The 21,552-nt window shown below is 41.0% G+C and overlaps 1 protein-coding gene across 1 annotated transcript in view; it reads right to left on the reverse strand.

Annotated features, from left to right (window-relative positions):
* The window catches only part of ADCY7 (adenylate cyclase 7), a 62,138-nt gene extending 40,981 nt beyond the window's left edge, over nucleotides 1–21,157 (reverse strand). Inside the window, exons 1-6 of the mRNA XM_019497500.2 lie at nucleotides 20,615–21,157; nucleotides 19,569–19,775; nucleotides 17,125–17,286; nucleotides 9,117–9,266; nucleotides 3,783–3,931; nucleotides 1,239–1,350 (exon numbers count right to left, since the gene is read on the reverse strand). Coding sequence (XP_019353045.1) covers nucleotides 1,239–1,350; nucleotides 3,783–3,931; nucleotides 9,117–9,266; nucleotides 17,125–17,286; nucleotides 19,569–19,775; nucleotides 20,615–20,785 — 951 coding nt within the window. The 5' untranslated portion in view covers nucleotides 20,786–21,157. The remainder of the gene's footprint in view (nucleotides 1–1,238; nucleotides 1,351–3,782; nucleotides 3,932–9,116; nucleotides 9,267–17,124; nucleotides 17,287–19,568; nucleotides 19,776–20,614) is intronic.
* Nucleotides 21,158–21,552: the final 395 nt, after the last annotated feature.

A 21,552-nucleotide genomic window follows, 5' to 3' on the forward strand; every position in this document is an offset into this window, starting at 1 on the left:
TCCCAGACATATGCACGACCTACCTGCAGCATGGACAGTCTCCCTCTTTTGCTGCATACAGCTTGGACAGCCAAGACCTCTCCTACCTGCTATGGCAGGAGCAAATGGGGAGGTGAAATGGCAGCCAGGAAGGAGCTTGCAGGTTGCATGAAGCTCATGAGCTGCCAGTTGGACAACCCTAATCAAGACACTCACTATCACTTATGCAATTAAAGGGGCAAATATTAATCTGATCTGCTCATGTGGACATACAGCTTGCAGACTTCTCAATCTTCAGTTTAACATACACTGCACTTGCTGGACACTAACTTTACCATGTTATAATTTTTTTCTTTAACCAATGTAGGTACAGACATGGATGTCTGTGAAAACACTGGTAGACACAGCCCAGGCCATCGCAAACAATATTTTTTCCCTCTGTCCCTCTTTGCTGTATTAGTCTGACATTTTTGGCACAAAGTATATCAAATATAGATGTCAGACTGTTTTAGTCTACCAGTTTCAGATTGAATTGCATGCAAGTAACAGACAAATCAACAAATAGATCTACTTTGGTTAGTCTGTAAGGTGCAAATCTACCCTGCCTTCTATATACCAGTAAAACAGGATAGAATTTCTCTTATTTGAGTGCAATCACTTAATTATACCGCTACTATAATTTCACCTTAGAAAAGAAAAACTTAAGACATTAGAGAAAATAAATCCTTCTCTTTGTGTTACAAGTTCTCTTATAGTTTTTAATTGTTATTATATAAAACAGTAACTAACTCAAAAGAACACGGCAACATTTTATATTACATAAAAAGCTTTTCAAGGGATCTCAAAGCATCTAGCAGAATCCACTCAATACATCTGTACAGGGCTGTAGATAAATCTTACTATTCCCATTTCATACGTGGGTTAGCCAAACAAAGAGTTAAGTAACTCAGAGACTCATACATTCAGCAGCCAGACCTTAGAGCAGAATCCACAAAAACTAGCTTAGGTTTTGTCCCACAAACCATCCTTCTGGCTTTCAAGCAGCTTTCCTGATCTTCTAATGACTTTAAAATTAATTTTACTTTACATTGTTGGGATTTTTATTAGCTGAAAGTCAAGTAAGTCAGAATCTCCCGTGGATGCAACCTACCCTGCATTTTAGTTACTACTCCTGACCCCTTCCTTCTGTGAACTGCAGAAAAGTTATCATCTCAATGCAGGCAAACACTACTTTTAAAAACCAGAAGTGCAGAACCTACCTTTGCAATTTGATCAAACTTCCCAAAGAGTTCATTCAGCATCACTACCAACTCCTTGGGAGAGCAGTCGCTAGCCAGCCGTGTGAATCCGACAATGTCTGCATAGAGGATGCTGGACAAGGACATAGTATGCAGTCACATTTTAATTATTTCCTATTAAAATGCATGGCTTTTACCTTGCAATATGTTATGCTTAAACTCTAAAATGCATCTATCAGATAGATTCTTTGATATTCTCTTTCAGAATCAACTCCAGAAGAGACTGAAAGGGCAACATAATTTTTAACTAAATTTGAAACGCGGGACTTCAGTCCAGGACACACTATCTTCAAAAACAAAAAAGCTTACTTTGGCACAAAAGCCATCAAAATTTGACTTTTCAGTAGCCTAAGGCCATAAAACACTGTTAATAGTGAACTGCCAATGTAATTTTAAAAAAAGGCCCAAATTTAAAACATAGTTTCATAGATGTTAGGATCGGAAGGGACCTATTAGATCAGAGAGCACAACCTCTGCCCTGGGCAGGAATGAGTGCTGGGGTCAGATGACCTCAGCTAGATGCCTATCCAATCTGCTTTTAAACACCTCCAAGGAAGGGGACAGCACCACCTCCCTTGGAAGCTTATTCCATATTTTGGCAACCCTCACAGTAAAGAATTTTTTCCTGATGTCCAGTCTGAATTTGCTCTCTTCCAGTTTGTGGCCATTATTTCTAGTTACCCCGACAGGCGCCCTGGTAAACATTGCATCCCCTATTTCTTGCTGGAACCCCCAACAAGTTTGTAGGCAGCCATGAGATCACCTCTCAGCCTCCTCTTGCAGAGGCTGAAGAGGTTCAGGTCTTCCAATCAGTCCACATAGGGTTTTTTCTGTAGGCCTTTAACCAGATGAGTGGCCCACCTCTGAACCCTCTCTGGGCCATCCACATCCCTCCTGAAGTGCGGTGCCCAAAACTGGACAGTGCTCCAGCTGCGGCCTGACCAATGGTGCATAGAGGGGAAGTATCACCTCCCTAGACCTGTTTGTGATGCACCGACTTATGCAAGAAAGGGTGCGGTTAGCTTTACTTATTACCTCATCATGCTGGTAACTCATGCTCATTTTGGAGTCGACTACGTAGTTGTGCTACTTAGAGTGGTACCTCCCAGGCTATAGGAGTGTTGATGATTCTTCCTCCCCAGGTGCAACACGACACTTATCCTTGTTAAACTGCATCTTATTCTGCTTGGCCCATTTCCCCAGCGTGTCCAAATCAGCCTGGATTCGCTACCTGCCGTCTAGTTTGTGTACCTCAGGGTGCTTTCTACTCCCTCATCCAAATCACTAATGAAGATAATGAATAGTCCAAGTCCCAGGACAGAGCCTTGGGGGACTCTGCTGCCCATGTTTCTCCAGGTAGAAACCAACCCATCCACTACCAATCTCTGGGTGTGTCCCATAAGCCAATTTTCTACCCACCTGACTGTGTAATAATCTACAATGCAACTGTTTAGTTTATTTATAAGAATTGGTTGTGACACTGTGTCAAAGGCCTTTTTAAAATCTATGCAAGTAACAGCTATCTCTATTCCTTCATCCAAGCATTTTGTGACCAAGTCGTAAAAAGAAACCAGGTTAGTCAGGCAGGTTCTGCCTGCTATGAACCCATGCTGATTGCCCCTTACCATCATTTTACCCGCTGGTCCCCTGCAAATGTGATCCTTCACAATTTTCTCAAAGGTCTTGCCAAGGATAGAGGCAAGACTAACCAGCCTATAGATACCCGGTTCCTCCTTCCTCCCGTTCTTGAAAACAGGGACCACACGCTGGCCCTTTTCCAATCTTCTGGGACCTGTCCTGAGCGCCATGAGTTCTCAAACAGTTGTGCCAGAGGCTCTGCTATGACTCCAGTTAATTTCCCAAGTACCCTAGGATGAAGATCATCAGGACCTGTTGACTTAAATACATTCAACCCCTCCAGGTGCCCCTTTACTAGGTCAGCACAAACAGTTGGTGGGTTGGTATCTATATTAGGCTTACCTAAGGTCCCAATGGGATGCGTATTTGTATTCATGTCCAGGAACACGAATGCAAAGAAATCATTTAGAAGCTCTGCTTTGGCCATCCTATGTTACCAGTTGCCCTAGTTCAGCCTAAAGGGCCCGAAGTTACTTTGCACCTTCTTTTTGCTTCCTATGTACTTAAAGAATGACTTTTTGTTATCCTTAACTTTTGCTGACAGCCTAAGCTCCATTTCTGTTGTGGCTCTCCTCACTGTTTCCCTGCAAGCTCAAGCCAAGCAGGTATACTCCTCCTTGGTGGCAGCCCCCTGCTTCCACAGCCTGTAGGCCTCTTTTTTTTCCTTCCAGGCTCTCCTGTATTCCCTTTCTCAACATATTCTCTTTCCTGTTCTAGCTTTAGCAAATATAGTCTGAGCATATGAACATAAATTCTCATTTAAATGGACTGGTATCAACCATGACAATTCTTAACTGTCAATAAAAAGCTAACATTAAATATGGAATAATTTATTAATATAATAATTTGTAAACTATCTTCACTTACCTGACATTCTGGTGCCTTTTCACATATAGACTATGGAAGTTGTTATCATGTATTTGCCTAGTATCGTTGGTTTCTTTGAGTCGCTCTATGATGGCTAGTTTCATTCCCATTGAGATATGAGCTGGCAATATAGATAAAAGCAAGTTTTCCTTGAAGGGAGGAAAGAAAAATAAAAGACGTAATTCTATAAAGTTATCTGACTTGCCAAGTAGGGAATCTCAGGATTTTAGAAATTGAAAGGAGGGGGTAGGGGAGGAGCTTCCTACAGAAGCTTTTGAGTGTTGCAGGTCAGAGGTTCAAAAAGTGATTTTGTGTCTATGCTCAACATCAGAAAATATATTTTCACCACACTTTGAAGGATGAAGAGTTCTGTGTACTGTTTTTGAATGACAAAAGGACATTTAAAATGCATCTGAACCTGTAACTGTCTGTGAACTATAACTGTGAAAGAAGTGTTCCATCTACTTTTTTTCAGTGTTTGGATAAATTAATGATTATTTTCTGACTACAGTCTCTCTTCACAACTGAGAATGATAAAATCTCATAACTCAAGAGCTCATGATGTAGAAGTAATAGCCTATAAAATACTCAGATCCACCTAAATTCTTATTATGGATATATAAAGTAAAAAATATAAATTGCCTTCCTTGCTGGAGGAGGTATTTGAGCAATTCAAATGTTGAAATACTGGTGGGATACTTTTCTAGAAAACTCTATTGCCAAAATGCTAGTGCGTCTTAAATGAGCTGAGCAGTCAAACTCTATCAAAGTAGAGACTTCTAATTTCACCAAAGACAGACTATTTAAAAAAAAAACTTGTACCACTTGTTTAAGTAAAAGATTAACAAAACTTTGCCCATTTCCCCTGAACAAGTAGACTGGGCCACAGACTGAGGTAAAAGAGTCAAGGAATAAAAAGCAGAAGCAACAGTGTTGAAATTATCTGATGTTCCTGATAAGGAATAAAATGAATAATATCCTTCAGAGCTTCTGTCAACGAATGAGCATGCCCAGAACTATGCAGTATGTTTTTTCCACACAAGACTGAAGAGGTGGTTAATGCTCTGTTGGATCAACTGAAGGATCATGAGCAGCTGGATTTAAGTGAGCCTGGGGGGTGGGGGGGGGGGGGGGGGGAGCAGAGTGGATGGAAAGCACCATCTAGTTTTTGAAAACAGTACAATTTCAATAAAATATAAAAAAAGAAAAAGAAAATGTAGTGGAAGATGAAAAGTTACACCTGGCAACTTCTTCCTCCCAATGAATTTAGGTGGCTGCCAAAGGTTTGAAGTTCCAAATCTGCAGCAGCCTTTACAGAGAAAAGGATTTTTCTTCACCCTTGTGCTGGACTGAATACTTAGTAAGATGCACTGTGGGCAGGGGTAGGGAAGTTCTACCTTTTATGTGAAACATCATGTAACACTTAGCAGGAAGATTAGACAGATCCATGGTTTGAGGCCTGCCCCTGAAAAAGGAAGTCAACATTTCCTCCATTGCTCGTATTTTAACATTTAAGAGATTTAAGATTAGCAAACAATTTACCGTGACAACACAGCCTGATTTTAAAAGGGTAGGGTAGTTCTTCAGTGTGGAAAAAAAAAATTTTACTTCATTTTCTGGACAAGTGGTGCAACCCTGGTACCTGCTTTCTCAAGTCTCAATGTGGGGCAGGAAAGTATAGAAATGGAAAGCATTAAGTGTGATCAGCAACAAAGGAAGGGAAAGAGAAATGGTTGAGCACAACTGTGATTCAGGGAGACAGCCAGGTTAGAGAAAGAAAGAAGTTACCATATGAGAATCAGTCAAGATCCTTACAAAGAACACATGGACAAAATCAATTAAAGGCTTTCCTAGCTGTGATCTGGGAACAAAGAGCATTTATGTGAAGACCTTCTTGTAGGCTTTGTAATCTCCTCTCATGGGATAAGTAGGAGAGGACACATTGTTAATAGGGCTGTGTGAAGCTTCAGTCGCTGATTCAATTTGGAGGAGATTCAGTCTGATTCGGCAGCTGAATCTCCAATTCCAAATCAAATCAGGAGACCCATTAATCCCTCCAAATCAAATCAGAAGCCTCCAATTCGATTCGGACAAATTCAACAATTGGACACAGACCCAGCTTTACATGTTTTTTCTACATACCTCAAGGTTCCAGGCACGGCTCGTGAATGCAAATGGTGGGACGGATGGAGCGTCCCACAGGAGTGGGAGTGGGGGGGTGCCCTGCACGCTCAGTGGCAGACCCGGAAGCGGACCAGAAGTACTTCCAGTCCACTTCCAAGTCCACCGTGGAATGCACAGGGAACGCCCCCAGCCCCCGGCTCAGCAACTGGTGCCTTCTGGATCTGGGGGGGTGCATCTGGGGTCCCTCTGCAGCCAATCACCAAGCCAGGAGGGGGGCAGGGGAGGGGGGAAGGGTTGCCCCGTGCACTCAGCAACAGACCCAGAAGTGGACCGGAACCACTTCCGGTCCATGGCCAGGTCTGCCGCCAAGCACACAGGGGACCCCTCTGCACTCCTTTGGGACGCTCCATCCATCCAACCAGCTCAGCGTTCACAAGCTGTGTGGTACCTCGAGGTATGTAGAAAAAAATCATATAAAGCTGTGTCTATGGCCGAATCGCCGATTCTCTGAATCACAATGGAACCTTCAGATTCAGCTGAATCGAATCGGGACAGTGATCCGAATCAGCAAATCGAATCACTGTCCCCAGAACCAGGCCAAATCCAAACTGAATATGGCCTGCTTCACACACCCCTAATTGTTAATAGTAACGATTTGTTGCCTTTCTTCCAGTTCAGTCAGACGAGTAATTTTCTGCTCCCTGCGTTCAGGTCGCAACTTGTAGATATACTGCATTCAAAAATCGGCAGTTCTTAACCCTGTTCCTCTCCAGGACCTCCACCCTATTTAGCATGAGGGAAGAAAAGGAGGCAAGGCTCTAAAACAATTTTTGCAACCCCAGTTTCCTAAAATTGAAGATACAGGTTTCAAGATCATTTTTTAAAACACAGCAACAGTTTAAAGGGTTACCATCTATAATCCAACCAATGCTACAAGATTTCCTAGGATTTCTTCTTCCACATTGACAATTTCCAAATCCTTACATATTTTAATTAAAGGCAAAATATCTGCAACAATACCAAGTAAGCATGGGTTCCTAATCTAAATCAGCAGCAAGATTTGTATTAATTAGTCTTTTCAGGATTGGCTTCACTATTAGCAACAAGTATACAACAGTAAACAGGGCTTAAAGTGGCCAAGAAGAATAACAAAGATAGTTGGGTGTGTACAAAAATAACATAGTTTCATAGTTAGTAGGGTCAGAAGGGACCTGAGCAGATCATCAAGTTCGACCCCCTGCCACAGGGAGGAAAGAATGCTGGGGTCAGACAACCCCAGCAAGGTGTCTATCCAGCCTCCTCTTAAAGACCCTCAGGGTAGAAGCGAAGACCACTTCCCTCGGAAGTTGGTTCCAGATCCTAGCCACCCTGACTGTGAAGAAGTGCCTCCTGATATCCAGCCTGAATCTGCTCTCTGTCAGCTCATGTCCGCTGTTTCTTGTTACTCCCGGTAGTGCTCAGGGGAACAGGGACTCTCCCATTGCCTGCCGGTCTCCCTTGGGGAGTTTATAGACGGCCACCAGATCTCCCCTCAGCCTCCTCTTGTGGAAGAAGAACAGGTTCAGATCCCGTAGGCTATCCTCATAGGACCTGCCCTGCTGCCCCCGATCGTGCGAGTGGCCCTCCTCTGGACCCTCTCAATGTTGTCCACATCCCTCCTGAAGTGCGGCACCCAGAACTGGATGCAGTACTCCAACTGTGGCCTGACCAAGGTCGCATAGAGGGGGAGGATCGCCTCCTTGGAGGCTAACCTGCTCGTGATGCATCTGTGGATGCATGACAAGGTGCGGTTAGCCTTTCTGACTGCATCCCCACATTGGTGGCCCATGTTCATCTTTGAGTCAATAATGACTCCAAGATCCTTTTCTGCCTTTGTGCTGGCGAGAGGGGAGTTCCCCAGCCTGTAGGTATGCTGCTGGTTCTTCCTCCCCAGGTGCATTACCTTGCACTTGTCAGTGTTGAAACCCATTCTATTCTCATCCGCCCACCTCTGTAACCTGTCCAGATCTGATTGCAACTTGTCTCTCCCCTCTAGCATGCCCCCCCCATCTTAGTGTCATCTGCGAATTTGAACAAGGTGCTATTCACCCCCTCGTCCAAGTCGCTGATGAAGATGTTGAACAGTGCAGGCCCGAGGACCGAGCCCTGAGGAACCCCACTGCCCACATCCTTCCAGGTCGAAAAAGACCTGTCCACCACCACTCTTTGGGTACGGCCCTCCAGCCAAACGGCAACCCATCTGACCACGTAGGGATCGACACCACAGTCACTTAATTTTTTAATGAGAATCACCAAACAAAGAAGCCAAAGGAACTTATAGTACCTAAATTTGCACAAGTAAAATGGACCCATAAATGTCAAATACAAGAGAGGCTTAACAGCTGATCAGTCACACCATAATCAAGACAAGAAAAATCTTCTGCTGCTCTACGGTTCTTTTGTGGTTTTTTTTTCACAACTAAACATCATTGCTAACTTACAATAGAGTTACCATTACCTCCTACATTCGTATGAATGCCTAAATTTCACAGCACTTAACAATACTCACTTCTAACAATGAATTCTAAAACAAGCAATTATTTGCCACTTTTAAAATGCTGTTAGCATATTTATTTTACACAATACTGTGCATTTACTTGCTTAGCTACTTTACAAATAGATCTATTTCTGTGCTAGTAGAGAATCATTTTCTGAGGCAAGGAACATACTCTTTAAGGAGAGAATAAGACTACAGAATTTCTAACATCCGACAACTGACTAAAGAAAGTAGGATTATTAATTAAATAAACTTCAAAGGAATTTTCATCTGTACTAACCTAAAAAGTTTCTTTTTATCTGAATTGCTGACATTCTTTTCCTACAATAATACAACTTGATATAACTAAAGAAATCGGTCACATTCCTCTGGTAGCACAACAGGACTGCAACATGTTACTTGTACATGACAGACATACATTGTAGAATGAATTCAGTCTTTGGAACTCCTTTCCATTTACAGGTTTTAATTATTATTAAGACAAGTCATACATTAATCAGCTTGCTCCCTTAATTTCCTCTCTCTCTTGTCAGTGTCACAATTGTTTTTGACAAGAAGAGTGTGTAACAGGGATCAGCTTGAGCTTGTCAGTGCATATCCATCGCAAACCTTACAAAATTATATTCGACACTCAAAAGATGACATGTAACTCCTGTAAGAGATCTTTCACTCACCTGTTGCCTCTTTTCAATCTTCAGTTTCATTCGGACTTGAATGCACTTCAAAGTATATCTGTACAAATCCCATGAAGCATCCTGCATTCGATACTTGTGAAATGCACCCATCAAGTTACCACAGAGAAAAATGACAGCATTGGCAAGTAACTGCAAGGGAAGAAAACATACTTAAGTACTGCAGAACAGTCACCAGTTGGCACTACGTACCGAAGTGATATTAGATGTTTTTTGGCTACTACATACCAAAACATTTACATTTTTCTCATCCTTTCACACAAGCAAATTACTACCACATTTTTTGCACTAATCAGTGTGTATCTGTTAAACAGAACATGAATGCTTTTATTATAGTGATCTTAAAAAACATAAATCTGTATATAACTAACTTGGGAAAATTCCCAATGAGCACATGCATCAGTATGACTGAGTTCTCCTGAAATGGCACTTGGAACCCTTTAAGAAAAGACAGACAATGTAAGAGCCATACTGTCTCATCATGAGAGCTATGGCCCATTAACTTTACCATTACCCACAATCTAAAGGAGGTAGGTTTAGGCTGTTTATTAGATGAATCTATAGAGGAACCCCTTGGAATAGCCAGCTCTGGGACAGGGAGCAGGTTGGAATTGTTTCACTGAGTTAGTGTCCACCTGTTAATTAGATCCCTGCTTAATAGAATTAGTGCATATTAGAATTAAAACCTCAAATTGAACCTCAAAATCCTGACGTTCGTGTTTTCCCCCACTCATTAGTGCCTTCCTTTATAAAACCAGAGAGATGCTTATTGGAATCGAAGTCTTAAACCATAATCTGTGTGTACATATATGTTTTTCTTCTAGCTAGTAAGACAATGAGTAAAATACAACCAAATACCAAAGCCATACAGATTTCTGGATGGAATTCCACACAGACTTCTTACTTTGTTAATGCTTATTAGAATCAACATTTATTAGATTAAAACTGCTAACAGCTGGTGGTAACTATCTAATTAAATCAAACATTAAGGAGAAGAACAGCTCTGCTCCAACATATTGGCCTATGTGCTTTGATGTGAGAAGTATGGAGAAAGGGGGACAAATAATGCTACCTGCTTACTGGTAGACATAAGCAAATGTGACTGTGTACTTAGGAGCATGGATGAAAGTGTGCACCTTGACTTCCATATCTCAGATGAATCCATCTCACAATACCCAGGTTAATCCTGTGTTTGATCAGTACGTAAGCAAATCTCCAGGACAGGTTATAACAGGTTTACTCTTTTCAGTATATGTGTATCTGTTTTTGTAACCTTCTCTGGTAACCTCCCTTGTAAATGAAGACCCACACTCTTTATGGTCTCCCAGCACAGACCTTTATAATGAGGCCTTTCTAGGAAGGGTGTTACCTAAACTCGGAGCAATACCAGAGTAGTCATATGTTAAAATTATGCAACATAAATAATTCGAATGTACCACAAAAAGAAAGCAAATTATACATAAGGACTTATTTTGCTGAAATGTGTAGAAAATATAAGATCTTGTTAGAAACAGGCATGATTTAAAAACTAGGATCAGAAAATTAAGGCAATTAAGAAATTAAAATGACTAACATGCATTTTGATGGAAATTCAATATATATCATGATTCAAGTAAATTAAGATTACACCTTTTAACAGAAGCATCTAAACAGCAAAGAAGAACTGGCTTATCTAGAAGAAAACTGAATAAAGAGCTAATTACAGCAGCCAATAAACAATCTATTTTATGGGATACAATCTCTTGGATGGGTGAAATCCAGTTAGCTGATCTTGAAAATTCACTCATCCCCAGCAAGTGGGGAAAACTTTGCCCCATACCTGAAACTGAAAGCTAAGCCATGAATTTCTGCAGAATTTAGGAAGTCATTTAAAAAATATATATCTAGTCCATATGTTTGTGAAGATTATCTTTGGTCACCTTTACTAAAATAAACTGCTGCACTGCTGTCCAAAGAGCAGCCCCAATGCTGCTTATAATTTGCCAAGCAAGAGAAGTGCGAAATTAGCCAAAGTCTTGTCAATTTTCACTGTTATTTAGAAATGTGCAGGTTGTGTAGCAATCATTCCTCTAGGACTTATAAAAGAAATCAAGTAGTAATATTTTTTTCCTCCCCTTCCCTTGCACAAACCCTCTCCCTCAAAGCAGGGTTGGGGAAAAGTAGTAGACAGGCCAGGTTTGACTTTTTTGATTTGCTGGTTATCATTTACATCAATTAATGTTTCTAAAAATATACCCTCTGTCTCCAGCAGGTCTGTCTTTAACATTGATATATCAAATATAAAGATGGGAATACCTGTGAATTATTTTCCATGTGCAAATCTTTTCTCTAGCATGCAGAACAAATTAATTTGTAAAACCAATCATACACAAATAATATACATTTACACTGCTATCGTATATAGCTTGAACAGTCTTATCTTTATCTCCCTTTCTTCTTTACCCCCAAATGCCACAATTCTGAGGTACTTGTTGTCTCATACTTTTTTAAAGATGACAAGTTTCACATGAGTTGCAAATGGTGTTATAAGTCTCAAACCTGTGAACCTACGGCCTCTAAGAATCGAGACGCTCAAAATCACTCTGAAGATACAAGCTAACTGCTTTTAGAGAAACTGTCTAGAATAACCCCCAGTTCAGTTACTAAGGGAGCTTTTAATCCACAGAGATTGCTCTGGACTGTGATTAGTGCATTGAAAACACATCTACTGCTAATAATGGAACGAATATCAAACGTTAGAAAGAGCAGTAACCTCACTCTACCACAAACATTCATCTGGAAAGGAAGTAAGGTCATTGAGAGGTATCTCATTTAATGAGACATGACCTGTACATATAAAAAATGTGCTATCCACGAATCACTGAGGGTGAACTCCTTATTCTAGCTTTTTATCTTTTTTAAAAGCAGCAAGATAGACAAGTGGTAGTGCTAGCCAAGTGGTTGTGAAAATGCTTTGGTAAGGTGGTGTTGGTACGTACCAATTGCTGTTAGGAAATGCCTGATTTTTTTTCCCCAGACACAGGCATTTAGTTTAGAGAACACAAACCTCTTCCTTCACCTTCCCAAAAATCAGGCTGACATTCACTCTCTATTTAAATCTGCCACGTGATCAAAGAGATGCAGTAAAAGACTCCTGCTCCTTTTCCTCCAAGGGGAAGGGACTGGTGCTAACAGTTTAGTCTGTCAAGATTATGCTGAAACAAATTCAGATTTATCTTTTTTTCCCCCCTACTCTTTTGATTGTAGGAAAGTGATCATTTCTAGCTGTAGGCATACATTTTACAGCCGTTACTCCAAAACTGTAACAGGAAAGAAAAATTAGCCTCTTGGCCTTGGAATGGAAAGGAGGGCTGGCTGGGAAGGGATCAACTGATGCATGCTTTCACTCTTTGATAGGGTGCCCCAAATTTGTTAAAATTTCTTAAAGCACTGATGCAAATGTGGCTGGTGTTCCTGATGTACAATACAAAAGAGAAAAAGCATGATAATGATTAAACCATGTAAAGTACAAAGGGGATTTAAAAAATAACACTTTTATTATCAAATCAGTTTCAAAAGGTGAGGTGAGCACTCTCAAACATCCTTGATTTTGGAAGCACACCTATCATCAGTATAGGAAATCATGGTTAGCTTTTTTCCACATTGTGCCCTAAGATTAGGAGAGGGCAAAATGTGGCTCGCGGGCTAGATGCGGCCCGCCAGGCCATTCTATCCAGCCTGCAGGGCCCCTAAAGAATTTAGAAAATTAATATTTATCTGCCCCCTGGCGGCCAGGCACGCAGCCTTCGATGGCTTGCCAAAACTCAGTAAGTGGCCCTCCGCCCAAAATAATTGCCTGCACCTGCCTAAAATATACAAAATTATTAAGAAGTCTTTTCTTAGAGCCAACAATTTCCAAAATGCCTTGGCCTGACCTAACAGCCCTCCTCTCATTCATGGAAAATCTGTATCAATCTCAAATGCTTCACTACCTCGGGAAAAAAATATGATTGAGCGCAGGAAACATCTAATAAAAAATTCTTCCTTTATAGATCAAATGGATCTTCCTCTTCCCTTTAAACACTGAAAATAATCCAAATGGAGGCCTCACACAAGGGCTTAATTTACCTTTCAAGTGGAGCTGACTGTGAAACACAAATGGTATGTTGTCTAGATAATAAAATAGTCAAAAGAATACAGCTCTTGTGTCACTGACTAGTAATTAATGTTTCCTCCTGATGTGTAAGACAACTGAAAAACCTTTTTTTTTTTTTGTAAACATGATCATAAAACAAGAAAGATTCATAGATAATCCTAGCAAAGCTACTGTTAACTAACACCAGACTGACAATCAAATAAGATTACTAGAGGTGCACCAATACATCGGTCCGATATCAGATCAGCACTGATTTAAAGAAAATTGACTGCATCGGAAATCAGCCTGATGTGGCTAATAACGTGGCCAATAAATGCCCCGTGCATGTGCACAGCCACAGCTCAACACATAGGCAGCAAGGAGCACAACCTGGCATCTTGGAGAGCTGCATGCAGCAGGTAAGTCTATTGTGGTAGAAGGGGAGTGGGGAAGGAAAAGGCATGGGGAAAGCAAATAAGGGCCCCCACGGTGAGGGAGGGTGGGGGGCTAGGGTTGGGGCTGTGGCAGGCACTGCCCAGCCAGGGCAGGGTGCAGGATGGAGCCGCAGCTCATCCGGGGGGGAGGGGGGTGGCCGCAGGGAGCAGCTCCCGCCACTGTGCACAACCTGGGAGGGCACCGGGGGAGCAAGGAAGGGGAGGCATGTGCCCCTAGATCTGCATGGGGCAGGTTGCCACTGCGAGCTTGGGTCAGCGGGCTCTTCCCAGTGTGGGGGGTGGGTGGGCTGGGGCTGCACTCAAGAGTAGATGATGACAGCACTGGGAAGGGGGGCTTACGGTGAATTTTGGGGTGTTTGCAGTGCCTCCCCACCACCATAGCCTCCCTCCCAGTGCCTCCACTGCCTGCCCCAAGTGCAGCCCAGCCCAGCCTCCACCAGGAAGAGCCCAGCACAGCCCCGGTCCCAGGCTGCAGCAGCAGCCTGTAGCAGCAGCTCGCACCACATAGAACCAGGGGGCACAACCCCTCCTTGTGCCCTCCTGGGGTGCACGCAGTGGCAGGAGCTGCCTCTGCCTCCCCATGTCCCCCAGATGAGCCACGGCTCCCACACCATGCCATGCCCCACCCCAGCGACACCTGCTCCAGCCCCACTCCCTCCCTCACTGCAGGGGCCTTGATCTGCCCCCCTGCCATGCCCCTTCCTTCCCCCACCTCTTCTGCCACAACAGACTTACCAGCCACACACTGGTTACCAGGCTGCGTATTGGAAATCAGATCAGTATCAGACAATATGGTTCCTTAAAAATTGGCTATCAGTACCAGCCCCAAAAATCTCTACCAGTGCACCCCTAAAGAATACTGTTACACAACAAAGCAAGAGCAAAGAGCAGTCACTTTGTGGAAAAAAGTATTATAATCTGTTTTTTTGTCAAAATTAAAACAAACATGAAGCCTGAAAACATACTGTAAAGTTAAAAAAAAATAGGGATTAAGCCCACAAGGGGAAAAAGACAGCGGGTTGGGTAGATAGCAGACAAAAAGATTGCACTTATAAAACTTACAAAAGGACAGCTGGAAATCAGATATCTATGGTGCAACTGTAGCTTTACCTACTTTAGATCAAATTATCAAGTTCTTTCCTTTTAGATATTTACTTCATCTTGTAATTTAATTTTTTAAACTATCATATGTAAAATTCTAGAATTTACCTAAACCTTTGTAACTGATTTTCTTTGTAAAGACAAAGAAAGTTACTTGCAAAAAAACCCCTCATTATATCATTATAATTTTAAAAATATGTGTATCTTTTGGCTACACTTCTTTCATATGCCTTACAAATAAAAAAATGTGAAGTATTCAGTGCTAATTTCTACTATATTCTATAAAAGCTCTTATACCATACTCATCCTTCTATTATCTGTGCTCCTTCTAGCAATGTACTACATGAAGCCAGTAGGGCACTGAGAAATTATGTCACATTCATTCAACAATCTGAAATTTCTTTTTAGAAGTATACAACTTGAGTGCAGAACATATGCCAAACTCCCTAGACCTTCACCGTGATCAAGATAAAATTATAACAAAAAGTAAAGCACTCTGTTTAATAGGACACAGTATATTTGTCCCAGTCATTAATGAAAATGCTCACTCATTCAGAAAAGGAATTACATTTGATCTACTTGTCCTCATAGGTGGTGTCCAGATGAGCACGGTGGTGCCACACTCCACGTATTCAAGCGTTCTCCACACTGCTACATTGCAGTGCAGGGGGGTTTTTTGACCCCAAGAAATCCCAGGGTCAAAAAAACCCACACAGAAAAAAAGCGGGGTTGCGCACATGGTGGCAGCAGATGCTGCCCAAAACTAGCACCTGGCTGGCCAGAGCTATGCTCCAACTGCTGGTAGGCTCCCAGCTGCAGGAGTATTGCAGCTGTAGCTTCCCCAGCCCCCAGTATCCCAGGTAAAGCTGCTGGGGCCAGCACAGTTGCTAGACCCAGCCTCCTCTACTCCACCTGGGGTAACCTGCCGCATGCCAGAGCATGCGTGGCACAGGCATTCCCCAGGGACAAACAGCAGTGGCATAAGGTGTGCCACTGCTTCTTGTCCCCAAGGAAACACACATCCATGCTCACATGTGGCCCCAGAGTGCATACACACACACACACACACACACACACACACACACTAACTTGCTGACAGTTAAGTCAACTTAACCATCAAAGCATACGCACATATGTGGAGCACAATAGACTTAAATGCAGCGCAAGATAATATGTCTCCAACATGTATTATCTTGAGTCAGATTAGTTAAGTAGACTCTAAGTCAACTTAAAGTACGTGTCAGCTAAGCCAACTTAAGCCAACTTAACTTATTCCAACACTCCTATGCCCCATGAGCCTCTGGGGCAATCGCTTCCTTATTCCACCACCTGCACTGCCTGAAGCCACATTTCTGCCACGTGCTCAGGCTCTTAAAGGCACATGCAGCATGAAGGCCAGCTGCTCCCACCCCCAGCTAAGACCATCTCTGTCCTGAGTAAGAGGCAGCCAGTGGTGAGGCAGTCCCTTTAAGAGACTAGAAGGAGGGGTTGGGCTGCCCTGAGTGACAGGGTGAGGGGTGGGGCAGCCCAGCCTCCCAGCTGCAGCTTGCAGTGACACCTACCTTGCAACCAAGGCTACTGCAGGGGAGGGCTAACAAGATGGCTGCTGCTATGTCAAGGAGCTATACGTGTGTATGCTCCGATGTGGCTTAAGTCAACTTACTTAAATCACCTTATTTTAAGTCAACTTAAGATGTGTGTATGCACTGCTAGCAAGTAATTTAAGCAACTAAGGATTTTTTTCATATGACATCCTACATAAAGGCTACAGCATAATAAGCTCCTAAAATCATGGAATCAATGAAGTTCAATGAAGTTGAAAACTTTTCTTTTTCATCAAAGAGCTTTTAAACCTTATACAATCTTTATTACTATAACCTGATCCTTCACTTGAAATAGAATTACGATTCTCATGCATTTGTCTCAAAAATCCAGATGTGCTGCTGGAGCATTCTCCACCGTAAAAATATCATTCATTCAGTATCGTGCATGTAAGTCTTGAATATTTTTGGTAATACCCCCCCTTCCAGTTTTTACATATTGCTAATGCGGATTCTTTTAAATCTTTTGCACATTTCTTTCCAGTCTCCTTAATTTGTGTCACAATGCATAGATGAATCATATATAAAAAGCAAATATTTACCAGTGGACATCATTTGTAATTTCCTTGAAGAGAAGCATACAAATAGGATGTGGACCCAAGCCAATATCTCAGAACATGGAATATTGGACCTGTATCTGAACTTTGCAATCTATGCCTATCTCTAATGGAAATACTATCCAAGATATTTGAATATTCAAACAACCAGCATTTCCTTACCTGAAATACAATGGACTCTTTAAATGGTAGAACATGAGATGCCGCAATGCTTAGGGCTATAATATGGGACACCGCAGAAAGGATGCTGATTATAATAGCCTCTAACATCCCAAAAGGTAGCATGGTATAAACAGCAAATATTATGAATAGAAAGAATGGCACCTTTAAAAAGGAAAAGAAAAAGAAAAAAAAAACTGTTATCAGGTACCTGCCAGTCACTACAGAGCAAAAATAAGACCAACCTTCTTACATTTATTTAGGCTGAATACTCTTGAACAATTCAGGTCACAAGGGCAACTATATCCATAAAAGCTATGACGGCATTGGGCAAAGGTTAAACATAAATACATCAAGACAGTTGTTTAAAGTTGGCACTTCATCCTTAACTTCCCCAGTTCTTCTTTGGTTGAGCATATAGGACACTGACAGACGTGGAAAAAAAACTCCAACAAACCACTGGAAGCTTTACTGGAAGCAGCAGTATGTTACTTTAGCGCAGCTCCACGGCTTCTGTATAGATCAGGAGCTTCAACAGGGCTTTTTGGTGCTTTTATCTAATAGCCAGTTCAATCAGCTATGAGATAAACGCAAAGTACCAAAAAAGCCCCATGAAGGTGCCTCATCTATAGACGCTGGGAAAGCCAGGTGCAACTAATGCCCTGCTGGGCTCGGCATGGGAGTGCACCGAATTTAAAGTAAAGTACTATTTTGGGAAGGGGGGAGAAGGAGCGGTTTCCATATATGTAATGCCTATGGCTGCTTGCAGACCAGATGAATGAAGTGACGTAAGAATTACATACCAGGAACAAAGTACAAAGCAAGGACAGAAATATCTGCCTGGACTTCAAATTTCTCAAGTGCTGCAAGTCAGCAATCTAATATTAATGCCATCACATCCTGCATGCACATTTATTCAACATTTTATTGATTCTAAAACCAAACAGTCTTTCTTGGTGTCAGCACAATGGAACAATCACTACTGCACATGAACACAAATTTAAAATGCATAACTAGATATCACAAAATGCACCCTGATTTCCCTATATACAGAACCTATATAAATCTAAATCACACGTTTATGTCAGATACGCTGCAAGTGTCTCCAACTAGATTTTCCAACAAACTTCAAGGCCAGACAACTGCTGCTTCAGGTATAAGCTTCCTTTCTTAATGGGGGTTTCAAGCCTGGTTTCCTCTTAAAAAAAACTTGCCAGTACAGCTATTCTGCTTGGAAGTATGAAACACAAATGATCTATTTTACAAAAGCCCCAATGAAGATGCAATTATGCCAGCAGCATGTTCTTAATGAGGTGGCTCACTTGTTCAAGGGACTGATATATGCCATTATTTAGTCACGCCCTGAGGCAAATGACAAAAATTTACTGTTCCAACTGACCTACTATTATTATATTGTCTCAATTTTAGAAAACAAGCTAAAGATATTAGCTCACATAATATCCCGCAGCTTTGAATGAGACGACTGTTTTGGTTAAATGAGCAAAAATATATTTCAATGACCAAATTCTGCTTTGTCATATAGCTAAAGTGAGACTTTTCCCCCCAAATTTTTAATTGATTTCACTACTAAATATATCCCAAATGTCAAGACTCAGAAGAGTGGAGCTCAGCAATAAATATAGAGACATAAGTCTTAACAATAAAGCTAGATATCTTAAACTACTGTATAGTGACAGTAGTTGAAGTTTACAGCAAATAAATTGCCAGGTTGCAGCCATAATGCAAAACAGATTTTAATTGTCTAATAAATAATTTCTAATTTCTTCATTTGGAAGTGGGAGACAGGAGTCTGTACACTTAAAAGTGATTTTTATTTCATTAAAAACGCTCTTGCTTACATTATCAGAGCTGAGGAGGAGTTTCCTACACATATTTTTGGCATCATAAAATTGCCAGTTTTCTGATCACAGATACCAAGTAATCAGTTTCAGCCGCACCCAGAAATGCCAGGATGTGTCATTAGTTCTTATTGTTCCCTTCACCTCTCTACTGGATTTGAAAACATTTTCCTTTGGGCACACCCAGCTCTTTTCAAAAAAACTTCTTATGTTCATTTTTTTCCTAGCACACTAATAACAAAGATGCATTCAAGGCAAATAATCAATTTAGACTGCTTGAAGGAAAATAAAATTCCATTAAAAAATAAAAGGCTGCAAGGTTTAAACAGATTTTTTACTTTACACACTGTTCCAGCGTAGTACAACAGATCTGTGGTTAGCACTTGCATATGTCTTTGCAGGATCAGGTCCAAAGTTAACAAAAAAATGTGTCATCTTAACAATCCAATAACAACAGAACTGATTTAGGGATGTAGCTAACCTAAAACTAAACAATAAATATTATGTAATGTCATTTGTTAGAAAATATAAACTATTGGTAGGTATCTTTTCTAAATGTCAGTGTACGAACAAACAGGAAGCACATACCTGTTCCCATGCACAGAATGAATGCTGACCTTCAGTATCAAAAACAGACACATATCCTATGGTTAGGAAGCAGATCCAAATCAAAATTCCAAATAATTTCAGCCATCTTCTAAATAACGATTCAATGCATACAAGCAAGTAGATGATTGCAAATATTACCAATGTAATACATACTGTAATAACAAAAGCAAGATGATGATGTGCTTCCTGATAAAAACAAGCAAACAAACAAGCAAGACATGTTATTAAAGAGGAAAATCAGTAAAAATAAGTTTAAAAATGCTAAATGTCATCAATACAATTATGTCATCATCATCATCATATTACACTGAAGTGAATGGGCTATTTCTATAAAAATGAAAGTAGATGTACTTTTCAGACAGATATAGAGGTCTGTGCACATAACAAATATTCCAGAAAAAGGAAAACTCCTCGTAAGGCTGAAAGAAAAAAAAATTATATTTCTCTAAACTTTATGTAATAATGTGTACACATGCACCTGTTACTCTAAAATCATTTTGAACCTCTAGTTCTGGTAAAATATTATTTGTAATGTATTTAGCAGGAAAAAATTAAGCCACTGTGATTCTCTTGGCTATGAACTGAACTGGGGGCTTCAATTAAAATTTAGGCATAAGCTACTATGGGGCTGAGCACCTCTGCTGAGTGAAGAGGACCACTTCTGAAAAACATTCAGGTGTGGGCAACTCCTGTTTGTAAATGCCGAGAGGGAAGAAAATTGAATTAGCAAAGTTTCTATATTTGCTTTTAAAAAACACACACACACTCACTAACAATTGTTTTCCATAAATTTCCAACTGACACTCAAGAAATCATTTTTGAGAAGGGGGGAAGGGGGGGCTGTTGGACACACACTCTCAGTCTCCAGTGTTCCTTCGTTCTTCATTTAACTTCACAACTCTAACTATACTGAAACAAGGAGTTACAGTTCAATTAAATATATATTTAACAAGTTTGTGAGTTTTGATACACATTCCTTCAATCACACAACACGGTACAAAGCAAGAACAAGTGATTCAACTTACATGTTTAACAAAAAAAATAATAATTAGTGTAGTGCAGAAAGTAATTGCAATGAAGAGCAGAAGAAGAAGAAGTGGTTGCTGTTGACTTGTGTAGCAGTACTTCCCATAAAGTGGGTCTGTTATCTTGCAGTCTTCATTGTCATTAAAGAAGTATTTGCCTTTAGCTGGCATTTTATTCCAGTTTGGCTTTTATTTCTTTCTTCTGTCCAGTAATCACAAGATGAAGATCAGTCTATCCTTCTTTGAGGACTTTTTGCCTCGTCTCCGATGTAGCTATACCATGCAGGACCAAGGGCTACAATGGAGTAGCTCACATTCTGTGCTCCTATGTCTTCTGAACCATAAGTTTAGATATTAATATAAATGCAAAGGAAGAGCCCTCCTCCCCACAGCCATTTGCTATTCGTCAACAGCTCCATGCATGTTTTACTAGTCTGACTGATATTTGTGATCCTGCAGAGGTTTGTTGTTTGCCACAATCACTAACTCCTTTCCACAAGCTGTCAGCAGATCCCTTCCAGGGCTTGCTTTGCAGGATGAGCTCTGTGAAGAAACAGAATTAGTAAAATAATGCTTCTGCTAAATTAATGCAGTTTTGCCTGAGAAAAGTATATTTTGTAACTTACAGTAAATACGCAGACACAAAGCATCCTTTGCCTTGGGGAATGAGGCACTACACTACTTTCAACCCTTATTACTTTGTATTTAGCATAACAAAAACTCTGAAGCAGTAGTGCCCATACTGGGGGCTAGAGAGCACTGCTAATGCTCTGCAGAGCTGGCTGGTCACATGGCCCTGGCTCTCCCTTTTTTTTTTTAAGCTATTGAAACACTTGTAAAGAAGATAACAATACGTCAAATTCTTTTATGTCATGTTTCCATTTGAGTAGTAGCTCCAGTTGCCAGTGGCACGTTACACAATTGTAGGTGGAAGGGAG

This window comes from Alligator mississippiensis, chromosome 10 (assembly GCF_030867095.1).
Source record: "Alligator mississippiensis isolate rAllMis1 chromosome 10, rAllMis1, whole genome shotgun sequence".
Lineage (NCBI taxonomy): Eukaryota > Metazoa > Chordata > Crocodylia > Alligatoridae > Alligator > Alligator mississippiensis.